At 58.8% G+C, this 15,965-nt stretch overlaps 3 protein-coding genes across 3 annotated transcripts; 2 read left to right on the top strand and 1 right to left on the bottom strand.

Moving 5' to 3' along the window:
* Positions 1 to 4,908: 4,908 nt before the first annotated feature.
* On the bottom strand, positions 4,909 to 7,203 carry LOC142058272 (uncharacterized). Its single transcript, XM_075095431.1, is given in 2 exon segments — positions 4,909 to 6,441; positions 7,189 to 7,203. Coding segments are annotated over 2 exon segments (1,548 nt in total).
* On the top strand, positions 7,202 to 8,370 carry LOC142058271 (U3 small nucleolar RNA-interacting protein 2-like; the record flags this gene model as incomplete). The annotated part of the gene is made up of 5 exons (XM_075095430.1): positions 7,202 to 7,210; positions 7,401 to 7,641; positions 7,735 to 7,814; positions 7,930 to 7,971; positions 8,221 to 8,370. Coding segments are annotated over exons 1-5 (522 nt in total), but the record flags the coding sequence as incomplete, so codon positions are not given.
* A 1,214-nt stretch (positions 8,371 to 9,584) lies between these two features.
* Positions 9,585 to 11,450, top strand: LOC142058270 (U3 small nucleolar RNA-interacting protein 2-like). The gene is made up of 5 exons (XM_075095429.1): positions 9,585 to 9,592; positions 10,076 to 10,138; positions 10,214 to 10,553; positions 10,675 to 10,748; positions 10,842 to 11,450. The coding sequence occupies exons 1-5, from the start codon at positions 9,585 to 9,587 to the stop codon at positions 10,945 to 10,947; spliced, it is 591 nt and encodes a 196-aa protein (XP_074951530.1). The 3' UTR covers positions 10,948 to 11,450.
* Positions 11,451 to 15,965: the final 4,515 nt, after the last annotated feature.

The raw sequence follows: 15,965 nt of genomic DNA, 5'->3' as shown, positions 1-15,965 counted from the left end.
GAATTAGCGTATCCATCGATCTATGTAGTGATCAAAACCAATTTGTGTTTCTAATCATTTATATATAGACAATGTGTTTTGTTACTAGAAGAATGCACTTCTGTCAAAAGGAATGATAAAGTGCAGTTTTGTGTAGCAGACTGAGAAAACTGGCCAGGATTGCCGGGACTGAGAGCCAAAAGGGTAAAAGGTAATTCCAGCAGGGGGAGATCGCGACCACCGACTCACGGACCACCGACCCAAGTAATACCACCTACTCAAAAGAGAACAATAGAAGAAGTCGACTGAGTTTGCGCAGTAATCTACATGTGGAACGAGCAAGTTTGTACCAATCAGTAGAAAGGACAATAATGAATATGTATGAATAGGTAAATTTTTGATCTATAAATTGTATGGGAAAGGTGCGTAAGGTATGCACGTGAGGAGGAACGATCCCCCCTGCATCCGGCGCCGTGAATAAAGAATGCCTGCTCTTTAATACTAAATTAGTGTTAAGGAGTTGTTTCTGATTTTACCACGTTTTTCGGTAACAATTGGGGTTCCAAGTTGCACGTCCATAATGTTGTATGATACGCTGGGGGGTCCGCACGTCTTTACCCCAGGACCGGCCACTCCCATCGGTGAGGGAGGTATCAGTAACTTTGGATCGTTTTTCCCGCTTCAAATCATCATATATTCAAATGCCTAAATGGTCTCCGTCTGTTTCTGAGAGTAAGAAAACCAAGGGACGGATCACCCCAACGCAACATATTCCTGACCAGTTTGCTGGTAACGCTTTATATGCATGGTTTCCACATACGCAACAGTGTCCCTCGAGGGCCACTGATCCGTTAGCAAAGGGTCCTTTCCAATGTTCCACACGGGCGAAGGGTCAAAATAAGGGGTAGGTTCTAAACCAAACGGCCACTTTCAATGCAACAATATAGCGATTCCTTTGTGGAGTTTTCACAACATGGTATGTCTGAACAAAGGCCTTCCCACGTTCTCCTCCAACGGGGCCAATCTATTCTATTACAATATTTACAGTTGTAAGCTCCTGCTTCCTGGTCCCAAATACAAGCACGGCCCACAGAGTTGCCTCGGCTGGTATTAGGTGTGAGAGACCAAAATCTGGGAAATGCATTCTGGTATCCCTCTTCATTCACCCAGGCATAGCTGTATACGAGTTCATCCTTTTCATGTGGCCCCTCTCCCACCTGAACGGTTATGCTTACGTTCTGATATGTCCATTCACATGTGCCGTTACCCACAAAGACGCCATCCTTTTGTGTTCTAGCCAAACAGTATTTACCTTTCTCTGGGTGAATCATGTGAGCTTTGCCATGTTTTATTCCCTTTCGTTTCGCTATATTTACTCACCCACCATTTTGGTAGCAAAGGTATAGCTACCCAGGGCCAACTTGATAGACCAAACGGTCCTCCACATATCCAGCATTCTGTGAGGTTATAAACACTTGCTATTTGTTCAGCCAATTGCATAAAAGAATTCTTTATATCATTTCCTTCATCCCTAAAGTCTTTGAGGGGATAACTGATTGTTCCAGGGATCGCGACCCGTACAATACACCAAAACAACAAAATTGACATTTTGCTCTACAAATCCAGCCTAAGCTTACAAATGTTATACAATCAATCACAAAAATACACATAGTCAAAATCAAATGTTAATCTTCCCACATTCGGTTGCGTTCCCGCAGGGATCTCCTGTGAAATGAAACAAAACGTCGACTTGCCCAGTTTGGGCTTCATCTACGTGCTTAAAATGAGGGAACAATCCAGCGAGTGTTAATTTTGTGCTCTTTCCCCCCCAGGCATCTTCAGCCTTCCAGGCATATTTGTTAAGGGGTTCAGTAAGTATGAGGGGGACGGTCCCAACGGTTGGCATTTCTACCGACGCTGGCTGTCCAGGAGAGAAGGTTGGTTCCCTTGGAACACTAAGAGCTTGAGACGTTGGAATTAAAACTGGGGGTTTAGGACAAAAGCCATTTAATCGGGGGCATCCATTTGTTCCCCAGCGACCATTGACTCCGGTAGCTGCATCCCAGAGGTGCTCCACCCAATGCGGCTTATGAGGTTTCAGAAATCGTTTTGAGAGTCCATTAGTTCGTTCCACTATCCCCTTGGCTTGGGGGTAATACGGGGTGTGGAATACCCACTTGATTCCTTCTTCCCTTGCCCACTCCTGTACTCTGGTAGCAGTAAAATGACTGCCATTGTCTGACTGAATAGAACCAGGTTTTGGGAGGGAGCTAAACCAAATTTTCAGGGCCCACACTGTATTTTCCCCAGGTGCTCGTGGAAATGCTTCGGCCTGGACTAGGCCAGAAATTACTTCCACGCCTACTAATACATATTGTTTTCCTTCTGACTTTCGGAAAGGCCCAATATCATCGATTTGCCAGACTTCCCAGAGGGTCTTTTTGTCTCTCAAATGGAGTGGGAACTCCTCCCTGGGATGTCGCTCTAGCCGAAGTCGGCATTGCTCACAAGCTGAAATACAGGCCCTGCAAGCGTCCCGAGGGGCAGGCCAGCCTCTGGCATGTGCCTCCTTGTATAAATCATTAGACCCCGCGTGGCCACGTTTAACATGTAGCCATTCTAGGAGCCTATCCCAATTTTCTCCTGTTTGGTCCTCCTTCTGCAGAGGGGCAATTCTGGCCAATTCGTCCGCCCTATTATTCCACTCACTCACTGGAGTACCCCCTTCCGGGTGGGAGGGCACCCATCCTATTGCAAAATCCCCGTGTTTGGCAACATCTAAGATTTCTTGCCACCTCTCCTTTTGCCACACTGGCACCCGATTTACCTCCCAGTTGTTCTGTTCCCAAAAAGGGAGCCATTCTGTGCACCTTTGAATACTGCAGACGAGTCAGTGTAGATGTACACCGGAGTCCCTGCTTTTCCCTCGCTATTAAACACACTCCATACCGCCACTAACTCTCCCACTTGGGCACTGCCCTCGCCTTCAGGAATTATTTCCCTCTAGGTATCCACATGAATAGCTACAGCCCGATACTTCCACTGTTGGCCCTCTCGTTTGGCGGAGGCGTCTGCGAACCATACGTTTCGCAGCTCCTCCGAAAATGGCGGGGCAATCCTAACTACAGAAGGAGGAGGGGTATCCTCCTCCCGAAGGTTTGTCGCTTCTTCCTGTATGTTTAACACCTTTGCGGTACCTTCAGTGACTGTAAAAACACTACAGTAATGTTCGATTTTAGCATACCGTTTCCTCACAGTACCCCTTTGGGCCACCCCGTCAGGGGGAGGGGTCCCTGCTAACACAGGCGTAATTACCTTAAAGGGTCCCCTTAAAACTATAGGTTGTTGGCGTATGGTTCGCTCCGCTTCTCTAAGAGCTAAGCTCACTACAAACAAACCCTTTTCCCAGCTGGAGTACCGCTTTTCAGCGTCCTTAAAACTCCTAGAATAAAACCCAGTCGGTCGAATGGGACCTTCTGCTCCTTTCTGCCAAAAATGAATTGACAATCCCCAGCGTGCGAACCCCCATTCAATTTGAACTGGGTCGGTGGGGTGGATAGGGCCCAAAGTTTGATGGGTGCTTGCTTCAAACACCAAAAGCTGCAGTGCCTCATCGTGAGCTGGAGTCCATTTCCAAATCACCCTCTTTCGCAACAGGTCATATAAGGGACGTGCCATTATTGCAAATTTCGGCTTATGCTTTCTCCAAAAGACCAAGAATCCCAAGGTGTGTTGCAGCTCCTTTTTACCTTCCGGAATTTTTACCTGATCTAATGCTGAGAGGGTGTCCTGAGGAATACAGGCTGACCCTCCTTTCCACCAGATGCCCCACAACTTAACTTCACTGGCAGGGGCTTGTGTTTTTTCTTTGGGTATTTGAAGGCCTGTTCCTTCCAGGTGATTAATAGTTCTGTCCTGCATAGTCTGCACCGAAGCTATGGTATGTCCCCCTTTTAGTATGTCATCAATATACTGATAGACTTTGACCTCTCTTTCTGATGGGATTATTGCCATTTCCTGTGCTGGGGCATGGTGGGCCAAGGTAGGCGAGTGTTTATATGCCTGAGGCAAATGGGTAAAAGTGTACTGTTGTCCTTCCCAGGTAAAAGCAAATTGGTCTCGATCACACTCCTGGAGTGGAACCATAAAAAACATGTCCTTCACATCAATGGTTGCTAAGATAGGGTGGGCCTGTTCTTGAATGGCTGCAAGTAATTCGGCTATGTTGGGTACAGCCGCAGTCAGGGGGCCAGTGTTTGCATTCAGTCGCCGATAGTCAATGGTCAGGCGCCATTTTCCATTAGGGTTGCATACTGGCCACACTGGTGAATTGTACGGGGAGTGAGTAAACACTAAAATTCCCTGCTGTTTGAGATCCTCAGTTACTGGGGCTATCCCTTCCCTGGCTCCTAGCGGCAACGGACAGGGTTTTACGTTGGTAATCTTGGAGGGGGGGAAGGCCAGGCGCCATTTGCAATAGGCGCACCTCCGCCCAAGATGTTTCAGTTAATTGCCTGACCTGGGGGATGCCAAAAGACCACGAGTTCCCCTGGGTGTCATGCCACTGCCTTCCCTTCAACGCAGCCATGCCTAAAATGTTTGTCTGAAAAGGTCCTATGGCTACCATGGTATTGATGGGGGCTTCCTCTCCTGGGAACCATAGTGTCACTGAACTCACAGGCATTGACTGTGTTTTTCCCAGAGCATTTAAGATAATTAGATTTCTAGATGGGATAGAGATCCCGCACCGTTCTGCTTCGGTCTGCATCAGTGCGGTGATTTGTGGCCCAGTATCAATTAGAAAAATTACCGGTCTTTTCCTTGGTCCTACAGCTACTGTGACTAATAAATCCCCTCTTAGATTCAAGGTGAGTTGTCTTACAGACATCCATCCTCCGCTCCTCTCCTCACCTTTGGGGAACGGAGGGTCTAGTTTTCCGCCTTTTCCCTAGTCAGCTCCCCCTCAAGATCTATCAGGGGTGGAGCAGCGGCAACTACTCCGACAGTGGCCTTCTTCCCTGACCATTTCTGTACAAGTTTTTCCAATTTTGGGGTCGGGAGTCCATCCATCAGGTCTCGAGGAATGCCCTTCTGAAGCCCTAGATGCCATAAGCCCTGTCGACTTAGGAGTCTCTCTCTCCCGGGATGATTGTTGCGGAGTGGCCTCAAATCCTGGCCCTTCCCAATTGACAGCTGCCGATTGTTAACTTGCTCTGCAGACCGTACAACCCTTGTTTCGGTTTTTTGGAACGATCCACCATCAGGGCCATATTTTCTCCCAAAATTAATTAATTCCTGCGCTACCTCCCTCCACGTCCACACTTTCCTTCCCAACCGCCAATGGTCAGGGGTTATTATCCCTTCCAGAGTGGCCGCAGTTCTTTCTCCTTCGGAATTATTTTGAATTCTCCCCTGTAATTGGATCCCAGTGGGTTTCAGGGAGTCAGGGAGTCCCCGGATCAGGGGAGTCATCCTCCCTGGGTCTACAGGCATCATCATCGGGGAACTCTGGTGGGGCTTGAGCTCCCGATCATACATCTTTTGGAGACAGGCTGCTTTCTGCACGCTTTCCACTAGTTGATCCACCGTACCTGTTATGGCAAGGGGATCTCCCCTCTCCAAAGGGTTCAGCCCTCCGGCCCAATACGCAGCCCTCTGGGTTAATGACCATGGGGCTCGGCGATTACCTGTAGTTAAGAACACACCTGGACCCCAATAGCCTTCTGCTTCTTTCTCCGACAACAAAATTCCATCCCCCCCTGCTGACAGGGACACTCTCCACACATATTCTGTCTCCGATTCCTTCGGAGTTCTTGCAAAGTCTTTTTTCAACTTTGCTACTTCGGTTGCTGTAAATGGGACTTCTTTGGTGAGAACTTGAGGACGGTCATCGTTATTGTCCTCATACAAGTACTCTGTTTTAAAGAGTGGATACATGTGAGGGAAGCTTTCTACAGTTTCCCTTGCCCTCTGCAAGACTCCCTGAGGGTAAACTTGCCGTACCCCTTTCTCTGAAAGTTTCACCTCTACCTCTGCCAGTGTATCTGCTTCCCTCAAAAGCTGATCCCTCAATTCTTCCTTCAGTATGGCATTTTGATTTCTCTCCTCCTGCAACAATCGCTTGTTTCCCTCCAATTGTTCCTGCAGTGACTTTATGACCACCTGCAGTGAGTCTATTGTGACATCGGCTTGACAAAGCCTCCGTTTCCTCTCTTCCACCGCTGCTGACAGACTCGCTCCCAGGACTGCGCAAATTACAGCTTTTCCTTTCCCCGGTCTAACCCTAGCTTCCTTCTACACTACCCTTATCCTGCCTACTACACTCTGCGGTTGAAACCAATGTTTTTTCACCCAATCTTGTCCCCGGGGTGAGGGGCGAGATTGGTGCACCTCCAAAAGATGGTACAGCCGGTGAGGAGACAAAATCGTGGGCGTTAACTGCCTTCTGAGTGGCCATTTTACCTAACACAAAGGGGCTTTATGGTCCTGAGAGGGTCACACCTTAATGCTGCTATCCCCTTTTCCCCTTTTCGCCCTCAGGAGGTCACACCGGGAAACCAAGCCCTCCGCAGAGCCGTCGCCTTTGAGCGATCTCCAAAAGGGAGACCACCCGCCTGCAGTCAGCAGCCCTTCCAGGATGCTCTGGGTACGCGTGGTGACACTCTTTGGCTGCTTATCCTTGAGGAAGCGAGCCTGTTGCCTAACTTGGAGCAGCCGAAGGGTGCTCCCGCTGCCCTTCCACGCCTCCCCAGGTGCCAGAGACAAGACACTAAATGCGCAAAATAAAGCTTCCGAACAAAAGCCGGTTTTAGCGCTTTAGAGCATCGCCGGGACAGGCCGTCCCACCACTACCCCCGGCGACAGCCAAGGCCGGGGTCCTTGGGAGCCCGCAAAGGCCGTGCTACGGGACCAGAAGCCAGGCAGCACCAGGGGGCGTGTCGTTGCGCCGAGAGGCCGGGGCCAGCAGCACCGGGGGCGGGGCAAGCCGCCGAGGGGGCGTGGCTGTCAGCACCAGGGGGCGGGCCGTGTCGCCGAGGGGGCAGGCCCAGCAGCACCGGGGGGCGCGTCGGAGTCGTCACTACTCGAGTGACAGCGCGGCCCGCCGATAGGAAGCGGGGGCGGGGCCGCAGGCGCGGCGGGAGGGGGACCTAGTCAGCTGCAGCCAATAGGCGCGGGGCGCGCCCCTGCAGCCGGCGGGGCGGGCAGCACGTGGAGCGGCAGCATGGCGGCGGTGGGCAGCTGTAGGGCCAAAGCCCCACGTGGGGCGGCGGGACGGCGGCGGCCGCGGGCGGCGGTGAGGGCCGGGCCGGGCCGGGCGGAGGGGGCTGCGGAGTGACTGCCCCTGCGAGGTCGCTCTGGTCGGTGTCCGTGTCCCGTCCCGTCCGATTCCATCCCTGGAGTCACCCTGGTTCGGTCCTCAGGTCCTGGGCGCCGAGAGGAGGTCGCGGGCGGCGGCCGTCCGGCCCGTCGACGAGGTACGAGCCGCGCCGCGGGGGGAAGCCGGTGCCGGTGCCGGTGCCGGTGCTCACGCCTGTCCCCGCAGCCCGTCGTTGGGACGGCGGCGGCGGCGGGAGGCGGCGGTAGAGGAGGAGGTGGAGGAGACGCCGCAGGAGAAGAAGCTGCGCCTGGCCAAGCTGTACCTGGAGGAGCTCCGCCAGCACGGTGAGTGCCGCCCGGTGCCGGTACCCCGGTGGGGCAGAGGGGCGTGCAGCCCTCGGTGCTGAGCCCGGCCCTCACGCCCCGCGTCCGCCACAGAGGAGGAGCGGGCGGCGGCAGAGGAGGAGGAGGAGACGCATCCGGCGGATCTCATCGGCGACCGGCTGAAGGAGGACGTGGTGAGCAGCGGGGCGGGCGCGTCCCCCCAGTCCCGGCAGCGGCGGCGGAGGCGGGCTCTGCCCCGCTCCCGCGGGACCGGGGCCACCTCCGCCGAGCCTCCCGCTTCTTGCCCAGCTGGAGCAGAAGGGTCGGCTGCAGCGCCTGGTCGCCAAAGACGTAAGTGCCCAGCGCTGGGGGCGCCGGGGGCTGCCAGGCTCTAAGTGCCGGCTTTGGCGGGCACTCGGGCACAGCCAGGGCCAGCACCCTGAGTTACTGTGCTGGCTCCGGGACCAGGGCCCTCCTTCTGCCCAGGGTGCCGGGGGCTGGTGCCCTGGAGGAGGGAGGGTGCTGTGCTTGGGTACTCCCATGCCAGGGGAAGGGACCGAGGGAGGCCCAGCTCACATCCCGCTCTCCCTGCGGGTGCAGCCTCCAGATCCAGCCAGCATTCGAGTGCTGCGGGGGCACCAGCTGCCCGTCACCTGCCTGGTCATCTCTCCAGATGACAGGTTCATCTTTTCGGCTTCCAAGGACGGCTCCCTCATCAAATGCAAGTGTTCCCTTGGGGCCGCGACTGGCTGTTCTCCCAGCCTGAACCCTGCAGGGAGGGACCCTGCAGCAGCAGGAGCGTGGGTGCCTGTGGAGGTGGCTGGGCCCCTGCCCCTTCCGGGGATGTGCACATGCATCGTTTTGGGCTCTGTGGGAGGCTCGTTGGCGCTTCCCAATATGTTGGGAGGTTCCCAGGGCGTGACGGCGATGCCTTTCCCGTAGGGGAGGTGGAGAGCGGGAAGAGGCCGTGCGTGGTGCCTAGGGGGAAGAAGGGCACCGAGGAGCGGCACATGGGGCACGCATCCCACGTCCTCTGCATGGCCATCTCATCGGATGGCAAGTACCTGGTACGGGAGAGGGGGCTGGTGCTGCCATGTATGTTGCGGAGGGGTGCTGGTGGGGAGTGCATCTCCTCCTGGGGTCCTGCGGAGAGCGGTATCTCGTGCCCAGGTGTACTTTGCTGGCTTCAAGCAGCCCCTACCTCCGCTGGAGCCAAGAAGGCGTCCCTGGGACCCTCCAAAGCGCTTGGGGTGGGAGCATAGGCTGGGATGTGTGGTGGGTCCTCATGGGGCAGGTCTTGGGTATCCCCTGTGTTCTGCCAGGCTACGGGAGACAGGAACAAGCTGATCATGGTCTGGGACACCGCCACCTGCAAGCGCCTGCACATCTTCACTGGGCACCGCGATGCCGTCTTGGTGAGTCGGGGGCATTGGCTGCGACGCCTGCAGGGCCAGGCAGCACTGTCCTCCCCGGTGCCCCTCACCACTCCCCCTATGTCCGGCTGTCCGTCCGCAGGGCCTGTCCTTCCGGAAGGGCACGCACCAGCTGTACAGTGCCTCCCATGACCGCTGCGTCAAGGTCTGGAACGTGGCGGAGAACGCAGACATGGAGACCCTGTAAGAGCCTGGGGACACACACACCCCACTGAGCCTCCCTCACCTGGGGAAAGAAATGTGGCGGGGGGCTGTGCCTGCCGCAGCTCTTTGCCACCTCCCCCTCCAGGTTCGGGCAGCAGGATGTCATCACGGGGCTGGACAGCCTGAGCCGTGAGTGCTGTGTGACGGCGGGGGGACGGGACGGCACCGTGCGGCTCTGGAAGATCCCCGAGGAGTCACAGCTCGTGTTTTATGGGCACCAGTAGGTCTGGGGCGGGAGAGGGGGTTGTGGGCAAGTGGGTCCGGCTGGGGCAGTGGTGTGAGGGTGCCAAGCATCACCAGAAGCCTGCTGGCATACTGGAGACACTGATGTCCCAGTGAGCCCTTGTCTCCTTGTGCTGGTTTTGGCTGAGACGGGGTTAATTCTTCTCACTGTGGGGGTCAGCTACCTTTCCAGCTTCCCGCGCTCTGCCGCGTGTGGTGGTGGGCGGGGGGCAGGGCCATGGTGGGGGCAGCTGACCCCGACTGGCCAATGGCATGTTCATTCCATACCATGTGACACCATGACCAGTATTCGGCGGTTCGTTCCCCTCCCCCCTCCCTTCCCCTCCCCCGGGGCTTTGCGCCTCTCGTTGTTCTCCTTTACATTGCATTTCTGTTGTTGTTTCTTTTAATTTTAATCATTAAACTGTTCTTATCCCAACCCGCGAGCGTTACCCTTCTGATTCTTTCCCCCATCTACCGGTGGGGGAGTGAGCGAGCGACTGTGTGGGGCTGAGCTGCCGGCTAAACCACGACACTCCTAAGCAGGATCCCAAAGCACGCTTGTAACTGATGGTAGTTGCCCCTTCTCTTTGTAGGGGCTCCACTGATTTCATCCAGCTCATCAGCGAGGAGCACGTAGTGTCGGGTGCCGATGACAGGTGAGCACGGGGCCGCGACAGTGCCTGGGGCAAAGCCCCCTCCTGCAACCCCCTCATGCCTCCCCTCCCTGGTAGGTCTGTAGCCCTGTGGGGGCTGGCGAAGAAGAAGCCGCTGGTGCTGGCCCGGCAGGCGCACGGCATGCAGGACGCCCAGGGCCTGCAGCAGCCGTACTGCATCTTGGCGGTGGCTGCCCTGCGCAACAGTGACCTCCTGGCTACAGGTGTGGGGCAGCTGCTTTGGAGCAAGGGTTTGGGGGTGCAGGGGGTCTGCCCTGCCCCTGCCCCTGCCCCTGCCCCAGGTTGGGGTGCATGGCAGTCTCCTCTCTCTACCCTAGGCTCCCACAGTGCTAGTGTGAAGCTCTGGAAGTGCAGTGAGGGATTTTGGAAGCTGGAGCCCCTCTGGGCTATCCCGTTGGTATGGGTCAGGAGGTTGGGGATGCTGGAGCTGGGCTGGGGGTGTCTCTCGGCGGGTTCTCCCCTCCCTGGGCAGCAGGAGGAGGCTGCGTGAGCCTCTCACCCTGCCCTGTCCCCTCCAGGTGGGTTTTGTCAACAGCCTCGAGTTCTCGGCAGCCGGTGACTTCCTGGTGGCCGGCCTCGGGCAGGAGCACCGGTACCGTCCCCCTTCCCTAGCGCTGGCTGGGGGCACAGCCTCCACTGCCTCGAGGGCTCGGTGGAGGGTGACCTCCATCTCTCTCATCTGCAGGCTTGGCCGGTGGTGGAGAATCAAAGAAGCCAAAACCAGCATCTGCATCATCCCCCTGAAGCGGAGGGCTACAGCCCCCAGCTCCCATGTCCCTGACAGCTCCTAGCCCGCTGGCCCCGGAGCCGCTGCACCTGGGTCATGAAACCCTTGTCCCTGGTGCTGCGCCCCATGTCCTTCGTGCAACCACCCTCCTGGGGCCGGCAGCGCCGGAGCGGGGGATGGCGCGTGGCCCCCTGACCCTGCTGGCACCCATATCATGCTGCGGCTCTGCCCTCTGTGAGGGTCTGCCCCCTTCCCTCAGCTTTGGCCAGACCCGAGCTCTGGAGGACTCTGTTTTAAATAAAAAATAAAAAAAAAAAGAACAACACAAAACCCAAACCAAACCAAATCCACTTTATTCACCTAAATTACCATGTCTAATGCCCCACGGCTCCTGCCGCCCTGGCCTGCCCCCCTACCTCCTCCTGCCCGTCCCCTGGCACCGACCTGTCTGCCCACCCACCTCGGCGCTGGCCCCGCCGGGCCCGGGGGCCCCACCTCGGCTCCTACGGCGCGGCGGGGCCCTGTGCCCCGGGGAGGGGAGCGAGGAGCCCCGTCCCACCCCGGCCCCCCCCGCCCGGTGCCAGCTGGTGGAACCCTCCAGGCGCGTGGCAACCAGTATGCGCGCGGCGGGGCCCTGTGCCCCGGGGAGGGGAGCGAGGAGCCCCGTCCCACCCCGGCCCCCCCCGCCCGGTGCCAGCTGGTGGAACCCTCCAGGCGCGTGGCAACTAGTAAGCGGGGAACGCGGCCGCCCCCCGCAGTTGTGCGTCCCTGCGGCTGAGCGCACGGGAGGGCGTCCGGCCCCTCCGAGTGCCCAGCAGCCTTCGAGCGAGGGGAGCCCCGCGGGCCTTGTCCCGGGCCTCGTGTGTGGAAGAGAAAAGAGTCTCAGCGTGCCCGAGGGGCTGGGGGCTGCAGCCCAGCTTAGCCCAGCTGCAGGTTGGGCGGCACCAGCCCCTGGGAGCAAGGGGACAGGGTACAGAGGGGTCCCTGCGACAAGGGGGGTGCCCCGCTACAGGTAAACCCCAGCCCCGTAGCAGGAGGAGGAAGAGAGAGTCAGTCTCACCCACCCCCCCCCCCCCGGGGCAAGGAGGGGTCCTGGGGAAGAGGGGAAGGGGGCAGTCTGTGGGTGCCCCCCGGGGGAGTGCTATTGGGGCACTTTGTGACACCCTGGATCACCCAGTGCTGTCCCCCCCAGTGTCTGGGAGGACGGTGTTAGGACAGGGTGAGAGCAAAGAGCCCCCCAAGCATGGCCACCTCTGCCCCACTGCCCCTGGCAGGGCAGCCCTGTGGGGCACAGGGTCCCCCTCACCCCTTTCCTCCGCAGGATGGCAGGGAGACCCCCTAGCAGGCCCAGGCAGGCCTGGGGGGAGAAGGAGGGTGTAGCTGCCCTGGCTCCCCACTCCGGGCCAAAGCCAAGCGAGATGTGCAAGGTCCAGCCGCTGCAGGCGGGTGAGTGTGCAGGCGCTGCGGGCAGGGGGCTGCCTGCCCGTCCCTGCCCGGTCCCGCGCTCGCGTTGCCCAGCCAGGCTGGCATCGGGGCTCCCATGGCACAGTGGCCAGGGAGCCAGCCCTGTCACGGCACCCCGGGACAGGGATCCTCCCTGCCAGCCGGTGGTAGCCTGTCCCTCACCTGGGCACGCCAGACCCCCCTCCCCGTGCTGCCCTCCAGCATTGCGCCCTCGCCCCTGGGGCTCACAGGGGACACCTGTGTCCCAGCCTTGAGCCAGGACTGGTGACATCCCTGGGAGCTGGGCAGAGGGCTTGGCTTTTTGTCCCCTGCTCGCCCCCCAGCCCTGCCTGCCTTCTCTCGGCCAGATCCGTGCTGCTCCACCTTGGCTCTGCCCGGGCAGAACGAGGATAACCTGGACATCATCCGAGCCTTCCTCAGGAGCAGACCAAAGGTATCCAAGGCCAATTCTATGAGGCTGCGCCCATGTCTCCTGACCAGTCTTTCTGCCCCCATCCCACGCTCGCAAGGTGCTGGGGGCTGTGCTGCCCCCCTCCCCCCCAACCTGTCTCACCCCCTTGACGCTCTCTGGCCGCCTGTCCCCTCCCTGGCTGGCAGCAAGAGGAGGAGAAGCTGAAGTTTCTGGCCTCCATCTACACCATCTGTAGCACCAGCAGCGCGGGCTCCACAACATGGGACATGCTTTACTTCTGTTTGCTGGAGGTGGTGGAGGCCATCGAGGTGAGGCAGGGGCAGTGGGCAGTGGGCAGAGCCCTGGGGGCAGGAGAGGGCTCAGCCGGGCAGTGGGGTGCATGTGAGCACTGCTCTGGGTCTCCATCCTTGGAGATGCTTGAAAGCCAGCTACGTGGCCTGGCTGGAGCTGGGGCTTGGACCCAATGACGTTTGCAGGTCTCTCGGCCAGCCTGTGGTTCTGTGATGGGCACAGCCCTTCCCACCATGGGGCTTGGGACCACTGGGTGGGGAGGGAGTGCTGGGATGGTGGCACCTGGGCTCTGCCAGCCCCGCAGGCTTTTGATGGGCAAGGGAGACTGCCCCATCCCGATCCATCCCACCCTGCTGTGCTGCACAGGTGCTGCTGCAAGAGGAGCCCACTGACCACCTGGGTACTGTGGTGTGGCGGCAAGCCATGCTGACCATCGCCTCCATGAGGTACTTGCCGCAGCCCCCAGCTTGGCCTCCCCACTGCTGGGCAGCCCTAACGGCACCTCTCCCAGGCAGGGGCCACCCCCAGTCCTGGGTCCAAGAGGGAGGCAGACAGCAGGGCAAGGGGTGCCATAGGCTTTTCCCTCCAAATGCAAGTGTCAGTGTCATGGGGATCAGCCCAGGTCTCCAACCCTGGGGTCTGTCTCCTCCTTGCTGTGTCTGAAGAGCACCTCTCTGTCCCCACAGCAAGGCGGGGCTGCTTCTGCAGGAGATGAGCAGCAGACTCCTCCACATCTGCTTCTGCAGCATCTTCCACCTCCCTCCACAGGACACCCAGGGCCCTGAGGCTTCTCTCTACTCCGAGGTATGCCACGGGGTGAGCCATGGGGAGCTCCCCCACCCCGAGGCACCTTCCTGGGCACCGCAGGGTGCAGCCACGCCCACCCCCCACCCCGCCCAGGCTTCTAGGGCTGCCCCAAGACTCTGTCCCCCCTCACAGACCCTGGCCACGATGGACAGCATGCTGCAGGTGCTGGTAAGCAGCGCCGGTGCTCTCGGCATCCTGGAGCTGCAGAACATCTTGCAGGTCTGGCCTTGGCACAGGGTCCCCACAAGCATTGACCCATGGCTTGAGTGGTGCCCCGCCCCTCCCCAATCAGTGCCTGGTGCAAGGAGGGGGGCAAAGATGTTCCTCCTTCCCTGCGCTGCCTCCCCACCAGCCCCCTGCCTCCTGGCTGCTGCCAGAGCTCCTTTTGCTCCTGCCCCAGCCCACCCCGCTCCTGCAGCCCTGCCTGCTGTTCGTCCTGCCCAACACTCCCTCACAGATGGATCTGCCTGTCTGGCAAGGGGAGCCCAGCCCTGGGACTTTCCCCCGGGCCACATCCTAGAGCCTCCACCACAGGTCCCCAGGGAGGTGGTCACCCCAAAGTCTTGGGTTCCTTGGGTGGGGGGTGGAGGGACCTTTTTTTGGGTGGGGAGCGAGTGAGTGGAAGGCAGCAGAGGCAGCGGCAGGAGTGGGATGCGGTGGCCTGCCTGGCTGCAGCAGGTTGCTTTGAGGGGCAAGAAGGGCACGTGCCCTGGGCCCAGGCCCTGCCCCGGCGCAAGCCTGGCCATGCCGTGCTGTGCCATGCCACCTCCCTGGCAGATCAGCAGCTTTTCTCCTCCCAGCTCCTGCTGCCCTTCACCGATTCCAAGCTGGCAGCAGTGCAGGAGAGGGCTGTGGCACGGATTGCCAGGCTGGCCAACTTCATCGCCACCGAACCCCTGCTGCAGGTACCGAGCTCCCAGTCTGGGCAGCCCCAGTCCCCCATCGCTATGCTCCTGAGCCCCAGCACCTCCCAGGGAAGCTGGGCACCCAGTCAGCAGGAAGTCAGGAGCAGGGGTCTTTGCCCTGCCCCTGTCCTTGTCCGTGCTCTCTCCCAAGGCAGGAACCTGGGTCCAGCAGCCCTGCCCTGCGCTGGGCTGCTGCCTGGCTGCTCTGGGAGCAGCTGGGGCTCACCTTGTGCCTAGGCTCACCTCATACCCACACTGCCTCTCTTCCTCCAGGTCTGCCCCTGCTTCGCACAAGCTGTAGTCCTCAGGCATCAGTGCTCCAAGACACATCGGTTTGTGATGCTGGGGAGGCTGGTTGGGCACCTCACCCTCTGCTGCACCTGTAAGGACAAGGCGACCCGCCGCGAAGCTGCAAAAGCTCTCCGTCACCTGCATGCCTTCATCCTGCAGCAGAGAAGTAAGAGCAGCTGTGATGGGCTGGGTGCCCCCAGGCACGGGCAGCCAGGGACCACTCTCCTTGGTGAGAGAAAGCCTGATCCAGCCTGCCTGCCTGCAGTCTAAAGAGCCATTTCCCCTTGCCCCTGTTCGCAATAGCCCCAGACCCTCCCTGGGTATCTGCTCCCCAGACCTGCCTGGGTGCCCTCTTTCTTTACTAGTGACTTTTCTGCCTAAAGCTCTCAGACTGCACCTCCAGCTCTTCACCCTCTCTCTGAGCACCCTGGTTTTCGTCCTCCCCAGGCAGGTGGCCCTGGCTGCATGACACAGGGCAGCTGCAGCTCTGGGAGGACGGGCAGATCTCGCAAAAAAGCAGCGCTAACGAAATCTTTTCGGTAAGAAGTGCCTTCGGCTCCTGCCTGGGGTGGTCAGCATGAGTGAAGGGACACCTGATGCGTGGGGATGATGTGGGCTGACGCTGTTCCTGAGCGGAGGCTAGGCAAAAGCCCGCAGCAAGCTCCGCTTCCCCACAGAACCCTGACCCCCACCACCAGTCTCCTCCCCAGCGCAGCCTGGCTCTGCATCCCACTCTCACTGCACAGCCAAGATGCTCTGTGTGATGCTCTAGGTGACAAACCTCCCCTCCTCTCCTTCATCGCACAGATGTTCAAGTACCACCTCCAGCCCTCTGACCAGGTAGACATCATCCTCATGGCCATCAAGAGCTTGAGAGCCCCAAGCGCCTACAGCATCAGGGCGGCTGCCCAC

This window comes from Phalacrocorax aristotelis, chromosome 6 (assembly GCF_949628215.1).
Source record: "Phalacrocorax aristotelis chromosome 6, bGulAri2.1, whole genome shotgun sequence".
NCBI lineage: Eukaryota > Metazoa > Chordata > Aves > Suliformes > Phalacrocoracidae > Phalacrocorax > Phalacrocorax aristotelis.
The sequence above is the reverse complement of the archived record's forward strand: the minus strand, read 5'-3'. Positions and strand labels throughout refer to the sequence as shown.

Bases quoted from the DNA above. Each gene is read 5' to 3' on its own strand.
- LOC142058270 (XM_075095429.1), top strand. The intron at 10,554-10,674 runs GTATGGGTCAGG...TGTCCCCTCCAG, and splicing joins CCCTCTGGGCTATCCCGTTG to GTGGGTTTTGTCAACAGCCT. The intron at 10,749-10,841 runs GTACCGTCCCCC...TCTCATCTGCAG, and splicing joins GGCCTCGGGCAGGAGCACCG to GCTTGGCCGGTGGTGGAGAA.